The following is a 19,374-nucleotide window of genomic DNA, read 5'->3' as shown; positions in this document are numbered from 1 at the left end:
TGTTGCAAAGGGAATTTACACGTGGTACATCACTTTCAAACAGCATAAAAAGTTCGTAGTTTTTATTAGCTGCAGTAGTGACTTTGAAGTGGCTACCTGAATAGTGGTCAAACCCTCAGAACGTCTTCTCTACTACCTTTTCTTATCAAACAATCCCAAGTTCAAAAACCTGGAATCCTAACAAAAAATAAAGTGACACACTAAAGAGAGAATACAATGTTAGTTTCTGAAATTTTATTATTTTTAATACATACATTTCACAAACAGAAACCTTCTAACACCACACAATTCCATAACCAAATGTTTCAATTTTATCAACATTCTTTAACTATTTACACTGTCTTCCCTCAACAAAAGTGCAATCCAAGACATTTGACAAGAAATCTTCACTGATAAGAATACATTTTTGAGCTGGTGTTAATGATGCCCATTCATTATATTTTCTTGCAATTACCTGGAATAATAATAAAGTCAACAGGACACAGAGATGAGCTGGGTTAGGCAGCATCCTTTTATAGGAAACAAAACACTGAACAAGAGCACTTTCTCCTCACCTCCTCCCCAACCTCCGACTAAAATTACCCAACAGCTGCTACCATGAGACTAAAGAGAACAGCAACCTGGAGTTACTGACCTGGGCACAGGAGGAGAGACTGCATGTTAAGCATTGATCTTACAGGACAAAACAAAAGATTTCAGCAAGTCAGTTTGGGTGATCTAATAAGTTACGTTATCAGTTTAATCTGTTAGTTTTAGGACTTAAACACCTAATAATATTTTCCTGATGAGTTAATTTCCCCCCAGACAGATACGAAAATACTTTTTACTCAGAAAATGAATGAGCTTCTTCTACAAAAACTGGGAATTAAAGACTGTTTGGGGAAAGCTCTTTCTTAATTACAATGGGATAATTCACCCCACTCCCTAACTTCACAGCAAATGTCTATCTTTTAAGGTGTAAACCCAGTATATCAACTGCTTCAAGCGCAACCAGAAGAGAGTGAAGAACTGAGCTGGCCTGAGAAGAAGAAGATGAGATGCTCAGAAACAGTCTTCCCATTAAACTAAAGCAGGTGATTTTATTTGTTCAAGGTATAACTCTTAAAACTAAAACAAGTTAAAGCAGATAAAAATCACTTATTAGTCACTCATGAGTAGGTTCATGTTACTGAACACCGTATCAGAAAAACAAAAAGTGGATCTCTTGGGTGACTAATACCCTTTAATATCCAAACCACAACAAAAAGAATCATCTTTTCTGATATATTCCAATTCCTATCAAGGTACTCAGAGCAAAGTACTTTGAGAAAGTGTGGAGAACATATTAAGGTCAGCAGTTTCCAAAATGAAATTTATTCTTCACATGGCTGCATACTCAATTACATTTTATTCTCAAATCAGCCAAATTTTCCATTTTAGACAAGAATGCAATGCCTTAAAGGCAAAAGATACTCTTGGATATGATACCTGTGCCTCTCCTTTTATATCAATTCAGCAACCATAGAATCCTAACTTAATCATCAAAATAAAGGTCCAAAGCAAATTTTACTCACTTACAGTGAAACTTCCTCATACTTATTTCTCAGAGTAGACAACAATATGAGGAGAAAATAGTGAACGCATCAGACGCTACACTTGCAGAAGCTATAGGCTGAGGAGCTTGATGAACGTGATCTACACATAAACTTGAAGCTTCAGAACAACAATACAAGCAGGTTTCTCTTTAGAAATTGAGGTGGGTTAAAGAACAAATATTTTACTATTCATTTTAAATTCAGAAATAAAATCCAATGGTACTCTGAAGACAAGAGAAACTCACCAAGTTTTATAACTGGGTACGTGAGAGAATCAATAGCGAAACAGCTAGTTCAGTTACAGCTTTGTGTATTAAACATAAATTTGCAAGGGATGTGTCCTATAGACCTCTTTTCCTTGCATCAAATACTGTGAAAGCAATGACAATTTGCTGCTTCTTACAGACATTCAGCATTTCCCCTCACTGTGATACTCTTCAGATCATCAAACATCAAACTGGATGTTGTCAGCCGAATTACAATCATGCAAACCGAAAGATAAAGAATATTAGTCAATCTCTCACAGTCAGCTGTGTTCTTTCTAACAAAACATCAAATATTCCATGTAGCAGAACTGAAACTCACTTGCAATGATGCCTGAACACTTCTGAGAGGAAAAACAACTGTTTTTCTGAGGGAAAAAAAATGGTATAAACGAAATAATAGAAAATATTCACATAACCCCAAATTTAGCTGCCCATAAAAGGATCATATTTTCAACATTCTTTTAGCATATATGTGTATTATAGTTGAAATTATCAAATTCATTTTTGAGAACTCATATTCCAATCCCAGTTCTCTAAAGGTATGGGGTGTCAGTCTACTTAAATCAGAAAGCTCTAATAAACAGAAGGCTGGGACTTTGGAAAGCTCAATGCTCTGACCAATCAAGTTCTGTAAAGTATCATCTTCTTCACCAATGGTAAGGTATCATGGAGATCTTCAGAATAATCTATTTTCAAACATATTGTTATGCATTATAATCAGTGATATCCCAAAATGAAACACTTTAAAAAGAAATACTAAAATTATTCTTTTCCTCAAAGGTTCACAAATAATTTTTTCCTTTCCTTCATAGGGCAAAATCTTTGATTTGGGAAACGCAGCGTTAAAGGGGTAAAATGCAGCCATAAGCAATCTGGGGGGAAGACAAGTACGGCAATTGGTTCTGAAACTCACCAGTCCGGGTCTGTGGCTGTGAGATTTACCTGTGAGAAGGATCTGACGTCAAATGGCACTTCGACAGTGCAAGCTGTATAAATCAGTACCGCTCAAATCATGTTATTCTTGGATTCTCCTTAAGAGCTTGTTTGACCAACTTCAAAGACACAGTTCAGATGACAGCGTTCTGCCTGTTTGCCCTCTTGAGTCAGTCTGCATCATTTCCAAATTCATTTAGCATATTCTCTTTGTTATAGGTCAGCTTACCTAAAAATATATACTTTCATATGCCTTATAATTTGGATATTATTTTCAGTATGAAAACTGGCTGCTAAACTACAACAGGGATAGAATCAGGGCTCATGTCCACCTTCCAATGATCTGTCAGTGAGGGGAAACTGCAGGCCAGCATGCACTGCGGAACGCCAAACCAAGGTGGACAAACACACCATCAGCTCTCCAGGCACAGATTACATTCACTTGTCACATGTTTTTCCCAAGGCCCAGAGAAGATCTAAAAGTGGGTCTTTAGACAGTTAACATTTTAGTAAGAGTTTCTTCCCAACTCCTACCGTGCTCTCAGTTTACGACCACATAATCCCTTTCCTAGATTCACCCCATCTTCCCCACCACCCTAAAAGCTGCCCGAGAGACTCTTAGTGATAGTTAACCGCTCCGCCAAGCTCACAGGAGTACCGGCTGGGCTCTGGTCATGACCACAGACTAACACTCGGGAGTCAAGAGAAGGCAAGGGGCAGCCCCCCTTTTAGTGGCACACATACACAAAGGAACTCTCCTTTCAATTAGAAAAGAAATGAATGTCACAGAAGGCTTCCCTAGAAAAGATATGTAATAAAGTAATAATATCAATAAAATAGCTATTACTAAAGCAAAGCTTTCATCAATAAGCTTCGAGAACTTTGAAGGAGGAAAATGGCTTCACGAAATGGTAGTCCAGGTTGCCACAGTGTGGACACTGCTGGACGTTGCTGTACTCGGAGAAGTACTGCATCCCAATCCGCACGTCGATCACTGGCTTCCCGCAGTGCTTACAGTTCAGGCGGGCCTGGGGGGGGGGAACACAAGATGCCGTGAGCCACAGTACCCCTCTACCTCCCAGCGCTGCCAACGTCAAACCAACGAAAACGTGAGACTGCTCTACCTGGGAAACTGATCAAGAGTTTAGTAAAGCATCCCTTTTATTACCCAAAACAGGGTACGCAGAGCATCAGATAAGCATGAGATATACACTCAAATATTCACCCATCAGCCTGACAGATTAATGACTCTTCTCTCCCGATGTGCAGCACTGCTAGTAATTACTACTACTGGTGGGAAGAAAATTCTCAACTTGTACTACCTAAACTTCTCCGGTAAAGTTCCCCTAACAATTGGAAATCTCTGCCCCCTGGATTTTAAAAAGTGACTGAAACCAACTTCCCTCATCCAAATCTGCATGAAATTTCTTTGAAGATTTTTTTTGTTTATTTTTAAAACACATATACATTTTTCATTCTACTGGTTACTACATTTCTGTTTTCTTTGGGGTAAAAATAAAATTTCCCTAAAATACTCTAGTAAAATTGAGGATCCAGGAATAAGGGCCACCTTTACCCTGAGGCTTCTGGAACCTGCGAGCACACTGTACCTTTATTCATGCCCCAGCCTCCTTCTAACAGCACAAGACCCAAGCTTTCAGCAATAGGTCCAAGGACTTCAGTGAATAACCAGAAATTATAACAGACTCTCAATTCAGACTCATTCTAAAAAGGTAAGAGAGAAGTATCATCTCATTCTGTCCTCAAAACGCTCCTGTAGGTAGGTAGTAGTACATGAATTTTAGATGATGGAACTGAGGCACATGGTGATAAAGCAGAAAGGCTGAGATCTGAACCACAGTAGCTTACTCCAGAGCCTGCCCTCTTAGCCATTACACGGACTACCTTTCTGTAACCTGAGAAAAACGCCCTTTTAACTGACTAATCTCTCTGAACAATATTAAAAGTGAGATTCTAAGCAAACCGCTCTCTTTAACCTATTACTCCTTTCTAATGATGAATCCCTGCTTACTTTGGTCTCGAAGTCTTATCGGAAGACACTCCTTGATGCCTTAATAGTGTCTAACACTTGCACCTTCTCAGTGAACATAGTTAATTGATATGTTTTTAAGCCAAAAGTAATCAAACCTGTTTTCCATTTCAGGAAGGGGCCAGAAAAGAAGTGTTTGGGCTTAAATTGTTTTAAGGAAGAAATATATAGTGAGGAACAGCAGGCTGGGTGTGGCAGGATGCCATTCTGCTTTTCTCCCTGAAGATGAGGAAATAACCCCAGTGCCTTTCAGTGGTGGAGTAGAAAGAGCACCAGACTGGGAGTGACAGAGGCTGTGGTCACGGCTGTGACACGTGTGGGTAGACCTGGGAAAAACATTCTAATTGTTTAGGCCTCCACTGTACGTGGAAAATACGAGTCTTTTCCTGTGCTAACACTCTATGAGTTATAGGCCCACACATCCTTTCACTTCCTTGCTTCTTTAAAAGATAACCCTGTCTGGTGTGTGTGGGAGAGAGGCATCCCTTCCTTTTGTTCCTCTCATTTCAAGAGCTGGCATCAAGGAACAGCGGGTATTATAAAATGCTACAGTGAATAACTAAAAGACGATGATATCTCACTTCCAAGGCTAAGTTTTAAATGGAAATGTGATCCATGTATGAGAATAGCGTAAAGGAGTCAATCCTATCTGGAATCAAACGACAGGCTACAGATGGCCATTCAGGTCTCTCACGACCATATTTCTCTTCTAAGATCACTAGTACAGACACAGCATAGCTGAAATACCAACTGTGCCAACCTTTTAATTCAACCAACACAGCTTATCTTCTGAATAAACTAATAATGGTAAGGATATTCTCTTTATAAAAGTCAAACCATAATGCTAAAGATATAAAACTGTGTAATAAAACTAATGAAATGTTTATCAGGTATTTATATTAAAGACTTAGCCACTTAAGAGGGAAGGAAAATACCCCTCCAATCCATGAATATCAAAGAATTATATAACAAGTGTTTTCTTTTCCAAAGCACTTGGAAATAAATCAAGATACTTCCAAGGATTTTGTTTTGTCTCCTGTGTTTCTATGGACTTATGTAAGGCATTTTCCAATGTTAATACTTCCCTCTTTTCCTCATGACAGCTAAAGTTCAGATGCTTTCTTAGCATCAGAAGATGCCCCCCCTTAGCAGAGCTTTAAGGACTACAAATCTTTCAAGTCAACCTCAAACACCTGACAGGGCAGGCAGTTCCTGGATAACTGCACTGTCCCACAGAAAGGAAACAAAAAGAAAATCCTGTCTATTAAAGAAAGTGAAACTTTCTTCTTTCCTTTTAAATGACAACTTTTTCTTACTAGAAACTATGTTAATCATATAAAACATTAAAAAATATAAGTAAGCAAAAAGAAAACTAAAGGAACCACTCAGCACCCCACAACCCAGAGACAACCTCTGGTAATAGGCTAGCGGGTTCCTTTTCATGTTCACTTTTTACAAATGGAAGCATGTTATTCTGCCATTTAAAGGTGGCTTTTTTTGACTTAAAATACTGAAGATATTTCCCACATAATTACAAGATCCCTTTTAATGACTGCCTAGTATTCCAGTAACAGCAGCACCGTGCTGCAGTAAATCAACCGTCACTGCTGGACTCTGGGGAGTCGCACGGCTGCTCACTCCTGAAGCATGTTCTCCACACCCTCCCACCTCCTCCAACATAACCGCAGTGCTGACTCTAACTCCTCTGCATTCATCTGGGGACAGAAGCCTGAGAGCACCCACTACTCGCTCTGAGGGGTAAATACCAACCTGACAACATGGAGAGGCGGCCAGGATGTCATAGGTGTACATGGTGCCCAGCTGGTGCCAGCTGCCATCCCACCGCGACTTACACTTGATGCAGATGATCTTGTGAACCCCTTCCAGGCAGTCCACGCACACTGCGTACAGATGCATGAGCCTCCCTGTACACAGAAGACACGATGCTGAGAGTGGCTGGCCAAGAAATCACCTTTTGTCACCAAAGGGGATTAAAACAATGGCTCATCTAACAGTTATAAGCAAAACTTTATCATTTGAATAAATATATAAAACAAAATAGATGATATTTATCATATATTCCCAAGTTGTCCTTTTACAATAATGATGGATTACTAACTATTGTCAATGGGACACATACTTTAAGTTCAATCTTATTAAATACCTGCTTCAATTCATTTTTCTGAAAAGTGCTGCCAGGTTTATAATACGGACGTCCAAACTCAAAATGACCAAGCCACAGATGCTCAAAAGCAGCTGTGATCATGCAGGACTTTCTGCTCAGAGATCTACTGTGGATTATGGAGGCTGAACCAGCAATGTTGGTCTGTGTTCATGGGCTCTCATCCATCAACAAGTCCCATCATGAAAAAGTCCAAAGTCTGTCTTGGTATTGGTAGCCCAGAATTACACCATAGTCAGAATTACCATGTTAACTGTTCTTGTCTCCAAAATTGCTCATCCATCACCACATCCAATTTAGGAACCAGAATTGTATCTTACTTGTGTGTGTTTTGTTTTTCTTTTCAGAGGAGTTCAATGTCTTGTTATTTACTGGGCTCCTGAAAGTCATAAGCCCATTCCTCCACTATTTATCAATATCTAACGCTTGTAAAGGAAAGATGTCACGCTAGTTTATATGGAAGGGTTCAGGTTCAAATCGGGGAAAAGCTGGAATGTCCAGCATCTGTCTGGGCAATGTGTAACAACAATAACACTGCTCTCTATGTGGGGATCGGGATCCCACTGTGACAAAAAACTACCAGCAGCAGAATACATACTCCTAAGTGACTTCTTATTCAGAGTGTGCTGCTCGTTGCCACCAGCCAGACCATGCTCTTCATATTTTCAGTGGTTAAGGACCAGCCTGCTCCTTACACATTAGAAAGGGGTATACAGTACTCACAGGGAAATCTTTCATTTCATTCATTTACGAGACTCTCTCTCCCTCTCCCTGAGGGCAGGAACTATGCCCTCCTTGAAGGCTCAGTGTCTTGCACAATATCTGGAACGCGGAAAGCACTCCATAATTGTACATTACATGAATGGATGAGATATATTAACAGCCTAAGACGTTAAAACCTTGGAGGTCTCTATGCCAAAACATGGGAAGGGTGACAAGAGCTTCTTACAATACTGCCCACCTCTGTTGTAGGGCACTGAAAATAAAACAATCTCACACTCAGAGTGGCCTGGGGCATTTCAGGATGTCATTTCAATATCTAGCAGCCACTGGAAAAGGCTTCATTTCCAATCTCCGTCCTAGACGGAGTTCTCAAACACTGCAGATCTCAAACATTCAAAGACATCAAGGTGGCTGCTAAGAAGGGTGGGGACAGGGACAGACGGAGAAGTCACATGTTGGTAGCAATGACCATGATGATGAAGTTGACAGGGAACTTTCACTGAGTGCTTACCAAAGATCTGACACTGTGCTAGGAGGCTACGTGAATCCTTTCATTTAACCCTCACAACCAACCCTCTAAAGTAGGCGTTACTGTTATTCCCATTTCAGATAGGAGGAACTGAAGCTTAGAGAGCTGGAATAGCTTGCCCGAGCTCAAAAAGATAATAAATAGCAAAGTCCAGACTTGTCTGACTCAACCTCCAGGCTACATCACGGGAATTCCTGGCTGGAAATTTGTTTCAGTTACTGTTATATATTGTCCTAAATACTGAGAATTTAAAATTTCTAAATTCTAGGGTTGTGAGTTCAAACAAAAAGCAGATTTCTGAGAGAATAATTACCTATGGTTCTAAGTGGTAAAGAACTATTGTACCAAAAGAAATTCCTAACTCGATCAACCTTAATAAATTATTAAAACCAAACAAAAACATCTTCTTCTGGAAAAATGAGGGAAGAGAGGCTGGAGCTGGAGGCTGGGGAGGGCACTGAGGGGGAAAGGGCCCAGAGCAAGGGAATGACGATCCACACGGCCCACCACTGGAAATTACACATTATTTCAGCAGCGTGTAATCAACTGCAGCCTGGAATCCTGTGGCCTGGAATGTGCCTTCCTACTGGAACTGAAAATGCTTTAAGGAATACATGGTTGAAACTCTGTGATGGAAGAAGTTATTGACACTGGCTTGTTATAAAAGAAGATGGCATGGACTTCTAGATGTGGCAATAAAAACACGGACATATGCCAAGGCCCCACTTACGGCATTGACTTGTCTGGTGCTGATAAAACAACCAGATCCTCAGATTTTATCGTCAACAGTTAAACTTCTCAAGACTTCTGTAGTGCACACCTAACGCATCCATTATCTATTTGGATAATGTGTGTACGTACTTAGGTGTGTACACACACACACACATACACAGAATTCTTAGGCCTGTCTAATTTTTACCTTTCTCCATCCACTCTGATGGGTACCCTTAAGATCTGGTCCTGGGCTCTGTCATATACTCCTCCTTTTCTTTCTCTTTTCTCCCCATTCAAGGCCTCTTCCACTCTTTTACCCACTAATTTTATAAAATAAGCTTCAGTGTTCATCCTAAATATTTATTTCTAATAGCGCTTGTGAAAGACACCTCCACTCAAAAGTTCCAACATCTCTTCAAACCCAATACACACAAGTACCCCATCTTCCTTCCTCTAAGATCAGGTCCCTTCCCCAACTTTCTCTTCTCCTGTTCGTGACAATACTGTTTACCTGGTCTAGAGCCAAAGCGAGTCAACAAGGACGCATCTTTATCCCGTAGAGTAAAGCTGTCTCCAAAGCTGTGATCTTCCCTTTAATATAATCTCTTACAGCTGTTCCCACCTTTCAATCCCCACCATCACCACCCAGCTGTCTCTCTTCTCCTTGCATCTAGAATACAGATTTCAGTTTCAACTGTATAGCTTCCACCCCTTTAAAACAACTTTTCCCCCAAGCAACCATTGGCTTTAAAAAAAAAAATTGTTAAACCCTTCAATTCATCAATATGGCAAAGCTCTTTGTTATGGCTTGAAAGGACCCACAATCTGTTCTCCACCTACCTTACTCATTTCCTACTCTAGAACCTCTGCTCCAACCAGATGGTGCTCTTCGGTTCTCTCACTGTCTCCTGACCTTTTTATGAACAACTATTCCTTTGCTTACATTACTCCTTATCAACAAACCCCCAGTGTAGTTAGACCGTGTACTTATCAAAGTCCAGTGCCCCTCTTGACATCTGCCTTCACATTACCTCCTTTGACTACCCAGGCCAAAGTGTCCCCTTCCTCTTTGGAAACGACAGGTTGCTTCACGTACATAATATCCAGGCGATACCAGTTCCAAAGGTGGTACTAGTGCCTTAGGCCTGGTAAAGTTAGTTACACTTTCGCAAATGCATCTTATATCCTAAGATTATAGACTGATGAGTGGCAAGGACTGATAGTACCCAGTACAAGTATGCAATTCGTAAGTTTGATTGATTGGTGAACAGACTAAATGAAAAGGATTTGTCCATCATGAATAGAAAAAGGACAACTCTCCTCTCATGTACCCTGTACCCTTGTACCCTCATTCATCTTCATAAAGAATATTTCCAATCATAAAATGGTGAAGTGAAGATGTTTCCATCTACTTCCCTCTAAAATTATCCCCACGCAGGATAAAGTACAAGTAACAAAATACAAATTCCATCTTCCATGAAACTATGAGGTACTTGCAAACCTGAATATGAGATCAGAAATTAGATGGAGAAGTAATAAATGGTTTAGCTCTGAAACTGGAAAACAAGCACAGGGGAGGTTGAGATGAGGTGCTGAAAGAGAAAGCGTGGGGTATAACAAATTACTAAATAACCACACATTCTATACAACTTTTTTCATCAAGAAGCAGAGTCTGTTGAATCATCCCCTGAATCTGGGATAGCCTTACAACTTATTTTTTTGAAGAACAGAATGTGATGGAAGTGATGTTACTCAGTCCCAAGCTTAAGCCTCAAGAGAGAGAGGCCATGCAGCTCCATTCTCACCATCTTTAATGCTATCCTGAGAACACCATGTGAAAAAGCCCAGGCTAGTCTACCGGCAGATGAAAGGATATATAAACAGGGATAAGCCATTCTAGCGGAGGCTCCCAAGGCCAACCAGACTGTCAACTGCTAGACATGTGTGAGAGGCCATCCTAACCAACCAACTCATAGAATTGTGAGAAATTATAAATCATCACTGTTTTACACCACTAAGTTTTAGAGTGGCTTGCCCTATAACAAAGGCTAAAAGACACAGCACAGTAGGCAAAACTCTAGAAAATGAATGAGACCACCCCTCGCAAATTCAGCTCCCTTCCCCTGCTGAGAAAGATGAAACAGAAATAGCATGCATGAAACAAGAGCAGGATGCTATTAAAAAGAACTTTTGGAAATTACAAATATAATAGATAACAGAAAATCTTAAACTCAGTAAAAATACTGGAATATAAAATCAGAGAAATCTTCCAGAAAGCAGAATAAAGATAAAGAGATGAACAGGGCCAAAAATATACATAATAAAGGATCTCCCCCCTCCTCAAAAAAAAAAAAAAAAAAAGGATCAATCTAAGAGGTCCAACATCTGATTAACTGTTCTACAGAGAAGAAAGAAAGAAAGGAGGGAAGGAAGGAAAGAAGGGAGGGAGGGAGGGAAGGAAGGAAGGAAGGAAGGAAGAAAGAAAGAAAGAAAGAAAGAAAAAATGAAAATGGGAGGAAATCATCAAAGAAATAAATCAAAAGAAAATTTCCCCAAATTGAAGACTATAAGTTTACAAAATCAAAAAGCCAAGAAAGCATCCTGCCCAACAAATGGAAAAAAAGACATCATGGTGAAACTTCAGAATACTAGAGAAAATCTAAAAACCTTTGGAGGATCGGAAGGAGAAATAAAGGGCCAGGAATAAGAATAATATTAGATTTCTCAGTAGCAACACTGGAAGACAGGAGACAGTGAAGTAATGCCTTCAAAATTCCAAAGGGAAAATAATTATAACTTGGAAGACTATGGGAAAATATTCCAAAGGGAAAATAATTATAACTTGGAAGTGTGAAGATAGAATCAAGATACTACCAGACTTTCAAAAACTCAAAACATCTATTCCCATGCTTCCTTTCTCAGAAAGCTCCTAGGGGATGCTTCTTAACAAACTGAGGAAATTTACCAAGAAAAAAGAGAGTATGGGATCTAGGCAACAGAAGATAAAAAATAGGAAAGAGATGAAAAAATTCCTAGAAGGACAGCTATGTAGTACAGCAGGCATTAAGTGCAGCAGGACAGACAGGAGCAGGAAGATGAAAGGCTCCATGAAAGAAATTTCTAGAAAATAATTCATAAAAATGTTTGACAGGTATGTGGACATGTTTTTGAAAGGTGGTTTGTAGAGCTGCTGGAGAGTTAGAAGCACCAGCCAAAGCTTCAAAAAAAAGGCTAAGCAAATGAAAATGTGAAGCAATTATTAACTTTGATAAAAACAAAAGGAGTCCCAGAACATACAGTTCTCTAAATAGGAAATACATCTATACTTCTTGGCTCAGCACTAAATATTTATATACTCATAGTAACAAAATCATTAAGGATTTAACTAAGAATTGTGATGGATTATCCTGAGAGAAAGGGGAAGATGCAAGAAAGCGTGAACCATCATCCACCTTAAAAGTAAATCTAGAGGTAATATGTAAAATCGGAGAATGAAGATAGCAGCTTTAAAATTATGATGGTAAAAACCTCAAGAATCAGTTAAGATTTGAAAGTGTCTCACTCTGAGAAGTGAGACAGCAGGGGTGGGTGGGAAGAAGATAGGTGGGGATATATCATTTTTACTATAGGCTTTTAAAGCACACTTTTAAAGTTATAAACGGGTTATATGTCATGGATCCCATATTTATATAAATTCAGTAGTTTTACATGAATTGACAGATTTCTCTGTCAACTGACCCACCCCGTTATTCATTTTCTGGCTGAAATGTCCCAGTCTTTGTACGTCATCCACAGCGCTAATAGTAAGAAGCTCCCCACGCCTCTCCACCAGGGTAATATCTGAGCTTTCATTTTCCTTTTGCTGCTATCAAGAAAGTCTCACCTTTCATACATTTCAAGATTAATTCAACTAATCTAAAAACACATTGACCCTTGCCTCGCTGTGTTATGTTTACAAGGATCAGAGAGAATACACAGCTTGCTGGGCACAGTAACATAGGTTTCAAAGGCACCTACTTTATAGCAAGTGAAACATTTTTATGCAACTCCTTCTCTAAAGTTCCTCCCAATTACGAAAAACTATACACCTGAATCCTCTCTTCAAATTACAGCAAGACAGAAACATAAAATTACCCACCAGGACCACTGTACTTGGTATAGTGTGACATCAGAGGAAAGGACACCACCTCACTGGGCAGAGCTGAAACATTCAAAAGTTAGCTAGCTCCTGACTAGAACAAAAACACGTCATCAGTTAAAATTAAGCCCCAACAGAGCCATCCCTTCTTGTTGGCTTTTCACTTCTCACAAACAGAAAACAGGCAAGGTGAGCGAACACCTGTACCTTGGAGGTGACAGGGAACATCGTATTCGATCTCATCGTGTCTCGAGGGGCTTAAGAACAGAGTTCCGTCCACCAGCGGGAACTGCTCGAACACCGGGAGTGCCCGGTGGCACAGGGCACAGTTCACCACGTTCCTGTGGCTGGCGCTGAGGGCCGCGAGGATGAACTTCCGCAGATCCTCGCCCTGGCCCATCTGGGCATCGTCCTCCACCCGCACGTGGAAAGTGTTCAGCTTGTGCCGGGGGATGTGAGTGAGGAGCTCGGACAGGTCCAGGCGCCGCAGGAACTGCACGGGCGCGTCGAAGTGGCCCCCCCTGTGAACTGACAACCCGGCCGGACTGTAGTCAAAGTGGGCGTTTCGGAACACGTGGCCCCCCGCCAGGGCCTTTTTGTGAGGCTCCAGGTGGATGGCGTTCTTTAGGAACTCCCCGAGGTACCTGGAGGAGCGGGGGCCGCTGAAGTGGGCGGGGGAGAGGATGGAGTAGCCGGTGGGCGGGGACTGGCCCGGGGAGCCGCAGGGGGAGCGCGCCCCGTAGGCTGCGGCCCCGCCGCCCTTCTCCTGGGAGTTCTGCCGGTCCATGGAATGCCGGCGGGGCAGGTCGTGGCTCAGGCCTTTCTGGGGCTTAGTGGGCGGCCGGCACTTCTTGGCCTCCTCCGCCGCCTCACCGGGGGGCCTCCCGGTGTTCCTCTCCGACCCCGACTTCTTCTTTTTCTCATCCTGCATCCGCTTCACCTGGTACCAGTCCGTGTCCTTCTTCAAGTGGCCCTGGCCGCAGCGGCAGGAGCAGAAGCGGAAGGCCAGGTCGTAGCCCTTCTTGGTCCACATGTTCTGGCGGCACTGCTTCTCGTTCCAGCTGCGGGCCCGGCCGATGCAGTTGAACTGGACCAGGATGCTGCTCTCCCACTCGTAGAAGCACTGCAGGTGCATCCAGGTGCTGTGAGGGCAGTGCTCGTTGTTGCACACCACCTTCTGGTAGTCGTCCTTCTCCAGGTCAACCGGCCTCCCGAAGCTGCAGATCAGCGGCGTGGCACAAGGGGCTTCTGGGGAGAAACAGAGAGAGAGAGAGAAAGTCAGCTAGCGGGCTGTGGGATTCCAGCCCATGGCCAAGTGTGAGGTCAAAGCTACCATCCCACCTTAGCCCATTCACGCCAAAGGTACGATTTTTCTGGTGTGGAGATTTCTACTACTGGAATAACACCAGACAGGGTTCAAAAACATTCACCATTTTCTTCTGGTGTGATGTTGTACCAAGGGAATTTATTTTCTGATTATCCGTTCTCTGCTGAAAAACATACCAGTAAGCTTCAAAAAGTCCAAATCCTTCACAGTGCAATTAGCCATATGTCAGTACTTGTAACAGTGTAGTATGAGGTCTTCCTGAGACGTGGGTGTAATGAAAGGCAGTTTCAGGGTTCTTTTAAAAATGAATCACTCCTGGGGCTTCCCTGGTGGCATAGCAGTTAAGATTCCGCCTGCCAATGTAGGGGACACGGGTTCCAGCCCTGGTCCAGGAAGATCCCACATGCTGCAGAGCAACTAAGCCCGTGCGCCACAACTACTGAGCCTGCGCCCTAGAGCCCGCGAGCCGCAACTACTGAGCCTATGCGCCTAGAGCCCGTGCTCCGCAACAGAGAAGCCACTGCAATGAGAAGTGCAAGCACCGCAACGAAGAGTAGCCCCCACTTGCCACAACTAGAGAAAAGCCCGCGCACAGCAACAAAGGCCCAGTGCAGCCAAAAATAAAATAAATAAAATGAAATTTTTTTTAAAAACCCACACCATTCACTTTATAAAAAACAAACACACAAAATGAATCACTCCAGTGAACTAGGAAATATGATGGAGCCACTGAACCAACAAGTTCAGGTGGTAGCTCCAAAAGGGCCCTCGAAACACTATCACAGGATTTAGGTTATACTGAACACCACAGAGAAAAGCAGACAGACTCGCCTCATATAATACAACATGCCACCAGACGAAGCGGCAGAGATGATGGGACCCACAAAGCCTATGGCTATGTTACAAATCATCCCCTTCAGTGTCGGATTCCAGGAACTTAGCAAAATGGCCCAAACTGACCTGTCTATCCCCGTGATCACCGTGGCTTCCCCATCTACCTCCCGGGTGTCACAACGCTTAATCTTCACTTCTCCAAACCCCAACCGTCCAGTGTAGCAATTCACAGCATGGACTCTGCAACCAGACTACCTCGGTTAGAACCCCAGCAGTACCACTGATAAGCTGTGTGCTCAGTGAACAAGTTACTTTACTTCTCTTTGTGTCAGCTTCCTCTGTAAAAAATGCAGGTAACAACTGAATGTACCTTATATGGCTCTTAAAAGGATGAAATATACAGATACACAGGTGGTGCTTAGAGCAGGGACTGGCACGTAGTAAACCTCTTCCCCTTCCTCCCAGTCTTCAAGACCCATCTCTAGATGCCAGGACTCCCCTCTTCCCTTGCATCCTGATCTCCCCACCCCCAGGAAGGTTCTGGACTGAACCTTACTTGAGTCCCCACTGTGGTTGGTCCCCACCGGGTGATGACTCAGGAAAGGACGCCTATTACTCAGCTTTATGCTCCTGGCACCACTGGGCTCATGCCTTGCACACATCCAGTGCTGAATAAAGGTGCATCGAAAAGACACTGGCACATGAAACCCACACATGACAAGCAGAGCAGAAGGAAGAGAGAGGGCTGTAATCCTAGGCAGAAAGACTAGCACAGGGAAGCACACTGAAAAGAAGTAGAAGAGTGGTATGTATACTGGGCAAATTAACTGTAGTCACCTGAAATGTAGACACCTTTAGTATCTTAAAATGTTAGTCAATTAAACAAAGTTCAGTTGCTTTTATCTTTAATCCTTCAGAGGAACAGCCTCAAAGGCAGTGACTCTGTAATGTAATGGCAATAACCAAAGTGATATTAACCCAGGACTAAGGAAATCAAATTTAAAGAATGACCTAGCAGTACCTTTGCATTCACGATACGCCAAATTTTAAATGCTGAGATGGACTTGATATTTCTTTTAAAAGTATTTTCACATTTCACACACTAGGTGTTTAGAAAGTAAGTAAATGAATAATGTCATGCCTCTTTTTCAAATTCCTAAGCCTTACAATTTACAGAAACATATAGGAAACTTTTTTTTTTTTTTTTGCGGTACGTGGGCCTCTTACTGTTGTGGCTTCTCCCACTGCGGAACACAGGCTCCAGATGCGCAGGCTCAGCGGCCATGGCTCACGGGCCTAGCCGCTCCACGGCATGTGGGATCTTCCCGGACCGGAGCACGAACCCGTGTCTCCTGCATCGGCAGGTGGACTCTCAACCACTGCGCCACCAGGGAAGCCCAACATTTTTTTAACTGTAAAAAACAGGACTGGTGGCATTCAAAAATCACACCTATAACAAATTAGCCATATTATAGAAATGTATTTGATTGTTTCCTGAAAGCTGTTTCTAAATTTACAAAGTTCCTAGCTCTTAAGAATAGCAGGCCCACAAAGGTATAAATGGAATACAAACACCTGATACAACCAAACCTTTAAGGGGGAAGTGGAAAGAAGGGAATCCCACATTCAGTGAGGTCCTGTGTTACACACCTCCCCTGGGACATTAGTCTGGGCTGTGATAGCTTGACTAACAAGCAAGATGAGAAAAGGTTCCTTTACACAAAGTCAGCATGGTTTTAAAAAATGTATAGGAGGGCTTCCCTGGTGGCGCAGCGGTTGAGAGTCCGCCTGCCGATGCAGGGGACGCGGGTTCGTGCCCCGGTCCGGGAAGATCCCACATGCTGCGGAGCGGCTGGGCCCGTGAGCCATGACCGCTGAGCCTGCGTGTCCGGAGCCCGTGCTCCGCAACGGGAGAGGCCACAACAGTGAGAGGCCCGCGTACCGCAAAAAAAAAAAAAAAAAAAAAATGTATAGGAACACTCCAGTACCTGTTTCTACAGCTTCACCGCCAAATATTCCATACTCAGCTTGTATTTCTCCCTGCCCAAGTGAAAATAATCAGGGCTCACCTTATTCTGGGCAAAAATCTCAAGTAGTTTCAAGTCTGGACAATAAGATAATGAGGCTGACGTCACTTGGGCAATGTCTGTCACTCTCTTTCTCATCCTGTATCCTTCCTCCCCACTCAGGCCTCGGTCCTCCCCCACCCAGTAAAAGGGAAGGACCTGACTGTAGTCATTTACACTGGCTGCCCAACAAACCCAAAGCCCCTGACACACTCATCCACGCTAACAGGAACCCCCCAAAGCAGACACTGCCATTTTCAGCTTCTCAACTGTGAAATTTACTGTTTTCACCACTCTTAGTTTCAGGCATCGCAAGAAGATGGGGAGTTCGGCGGGGTGGAGGGGCGAGGAGGGGCTTCTGAAGTCACATGAGGCTTCCTAGACAAAGCCTAAGGTAGGGACTCGCTCATTTTCATCATTGTAAACCCACTACCGTGAAGATTGTATCATGCCTAACAAACGTCTTGTTGAAGGCAAGTACGGCCCAGTCGGATTTAGGACTCTGCAGCGACTGGGTGCTGGAGGAGGGGCAGGGGAGGAAGGTGGCCACTGGGGAGTACAGCCCACTGCTCCGCCCCTGAGTCGCAGCAGGCCTTCTAGACTCAGCACAGGATTCTCTCTGGGGCAGAGCCTGGCCCTCACCCTCACTTCCTCAGACTTACCATAATCTATTCTACCCTCCTTTGGCATCCAGCTACCAAGTGCAAACTTTAGGGTTTCTGAACAACTATTTTACGACAGGGATCTGTTCCATACAGTAATTCTTCTTACATGGGAACACATCCCCTTGTTTGCAGAGCAAGTTCCCCTCCGGGTATGACGGTTCTGACCAGAGGGTCCTCATCGCTGAGTTTCCTGCAAGGCCAGAGCATGGTGACTGCGGATACGGACTCTGGAGCCAGCCAGCCAGCCTGCATCGACTCTCAGCTCTAAACTTGTTAGTTTTAAGACCTTTGACTAGTCACTTAACCTCCCTGCGCTTCTATCTTCTCAGCTGTAAAATGGCAGAAATAAGAGCGAGCACCTACCTGAAAGGGTTGCCATGAAAATCAAAGGAGTTATTAAGGCAGTTTGGACAGTGTCCAGCACATAATGAGCACCAGTTAAATGTAAGCGATTATTATTAAAAGCTTTATCACTTTATATTACCTGACGGAAAAACCAAAGGACTTTGAATGTGTTTAGAGCAAAGCTACAACCAGGAAGTGACCGTCCTCCTTTCTCCGTCTGTAAATAAGTGCAAGAAATGTTCTGCTTCCCTACAACGAACAAAGCAGGGTGGTGTGCGTAAAATAATTCACTAAATATCTACTGACAAGTTTTAAAGAAGAAGGAAAATTAACTTCTTCTAACCCCTTAAAGATTTTCTACTCAGTGTCAGACAAGTAAGTATCTTGCTATGTGTATTTTTCAACCTAAACAATCTTTTCCAAGCCTGGATAACAGGGATTCATAAAAGGCATGGCTGTATTTGATTCATGAGATGTGTTCCTAAAGAACTTACATAATTCAAGACTGATTATCCCCTAGTCTGGGGGTAGAGTGTGGGGAAATGCATCCTCAGAATGCATAAATCTGCAGCCGTGTGCTGTATTTTTGCTTTACTGGTGCTTTTTAATATCAGCATTACCTCTAATATTTCTCAGTTGTGCCTCATAAATTGACAGCATGGCATATCATAGTGTTTTATCACATTTCTGTTCCAAAGTTACAGATTTTCAGGATGTTTTTCAGTACCAGTATTAGCATACTTGGATATTTTGAAAGCTATAATAAAGGTTTAAATTATAAGTTAATTTTAAAATAATAACACAAACGTCACCAAAATCCATGAAAAAGTTCTATAAACAACAAGAGTTCACATAATATTGCCAAGGGTTAGTAGGTATTTCTCTTTAAAAGAAAAGGTAATGACATTGGGTAACAAAGCATTTTTATAAATCAGTTGACCTGCTGGCTTTGAAAATATGAGATGGCTTGATGCATAACTTGGGGGAATGTGTCTGTTGAAATTTTCCATATAATGTGAAGCTTTTAT

The 19,374-nt window shown here is 42.5% G+C and overlaps 1 protein-coding gene across 3 annotated transcripts in view; it reads right to left on the bottom strand.

Annotated features, from left to right (window-relative positions):
- Nucleotides 1–219: 219 nt before the first annotated feature.
- HECA (hdc homolog, cell cycle regulator) overlaps nucleotides 220–19,374 on the bottom strand; it is a 43,223-nt gene continuing 24,068 nt past the window's right edge. Inside the window, exons 1-5 of one of the 3 annotated variants that reach the window (XM_073789662.1) lie at nucleotides 14,613–16,369; nucleotides 13,317–14,357; nucleotides 13,110–13,172; nucleotides 6,594–6,748; nucleotides 220–3,801 (exon numbers count right to left, since the gene is read on the bottom strand). In XM_073789662.1, coding sequence (XP_073645763.1) covers nucleotides 3,637–3,801; nucleotides 6,594–6,748; nucleotides 13,110–13,172; nucleotides 13,317–14,357; nucleotides 14,613–14,658 — 1,470 coding nt within the window. In that variant the 5' untranslated portion in view covers nucleotides 14,659–16,369 and the 3' untranslated portion in view covers nucleotides 220–3,636. Of the gene's footprint in view, nucleotides 3,802–6,593; nucleotides 6,749–13,109; nucleotides 13,173–13,316; nucleotides 14,358–14,612; nucleotides 16,370–19,374 lie in introns of those variants that run through there. The other 2 variants (XM_073789661.1, XM_019951686.3) reach the window with 2 other exon arrangements.

This window comes from Tursiops truncatus, chromosome 12, assembly GCF_011762595.2.
Source record: "Tursiops truncatus isolate mTurTru1 chromosome 12, mTurTru1.mat.Y, whole genome shotgun sequence".
Lineage (NCBI taxonomy): Eukaryota > Metazoa > Chordata > Mammalia > Artiodactyla > Delphinidae > Tursiops > Tursiops truncatus.
Note: the sequence above shows the minus strand (reverse complement) of the source record. Positions and strands in the feature narration are given on the sequence as shown.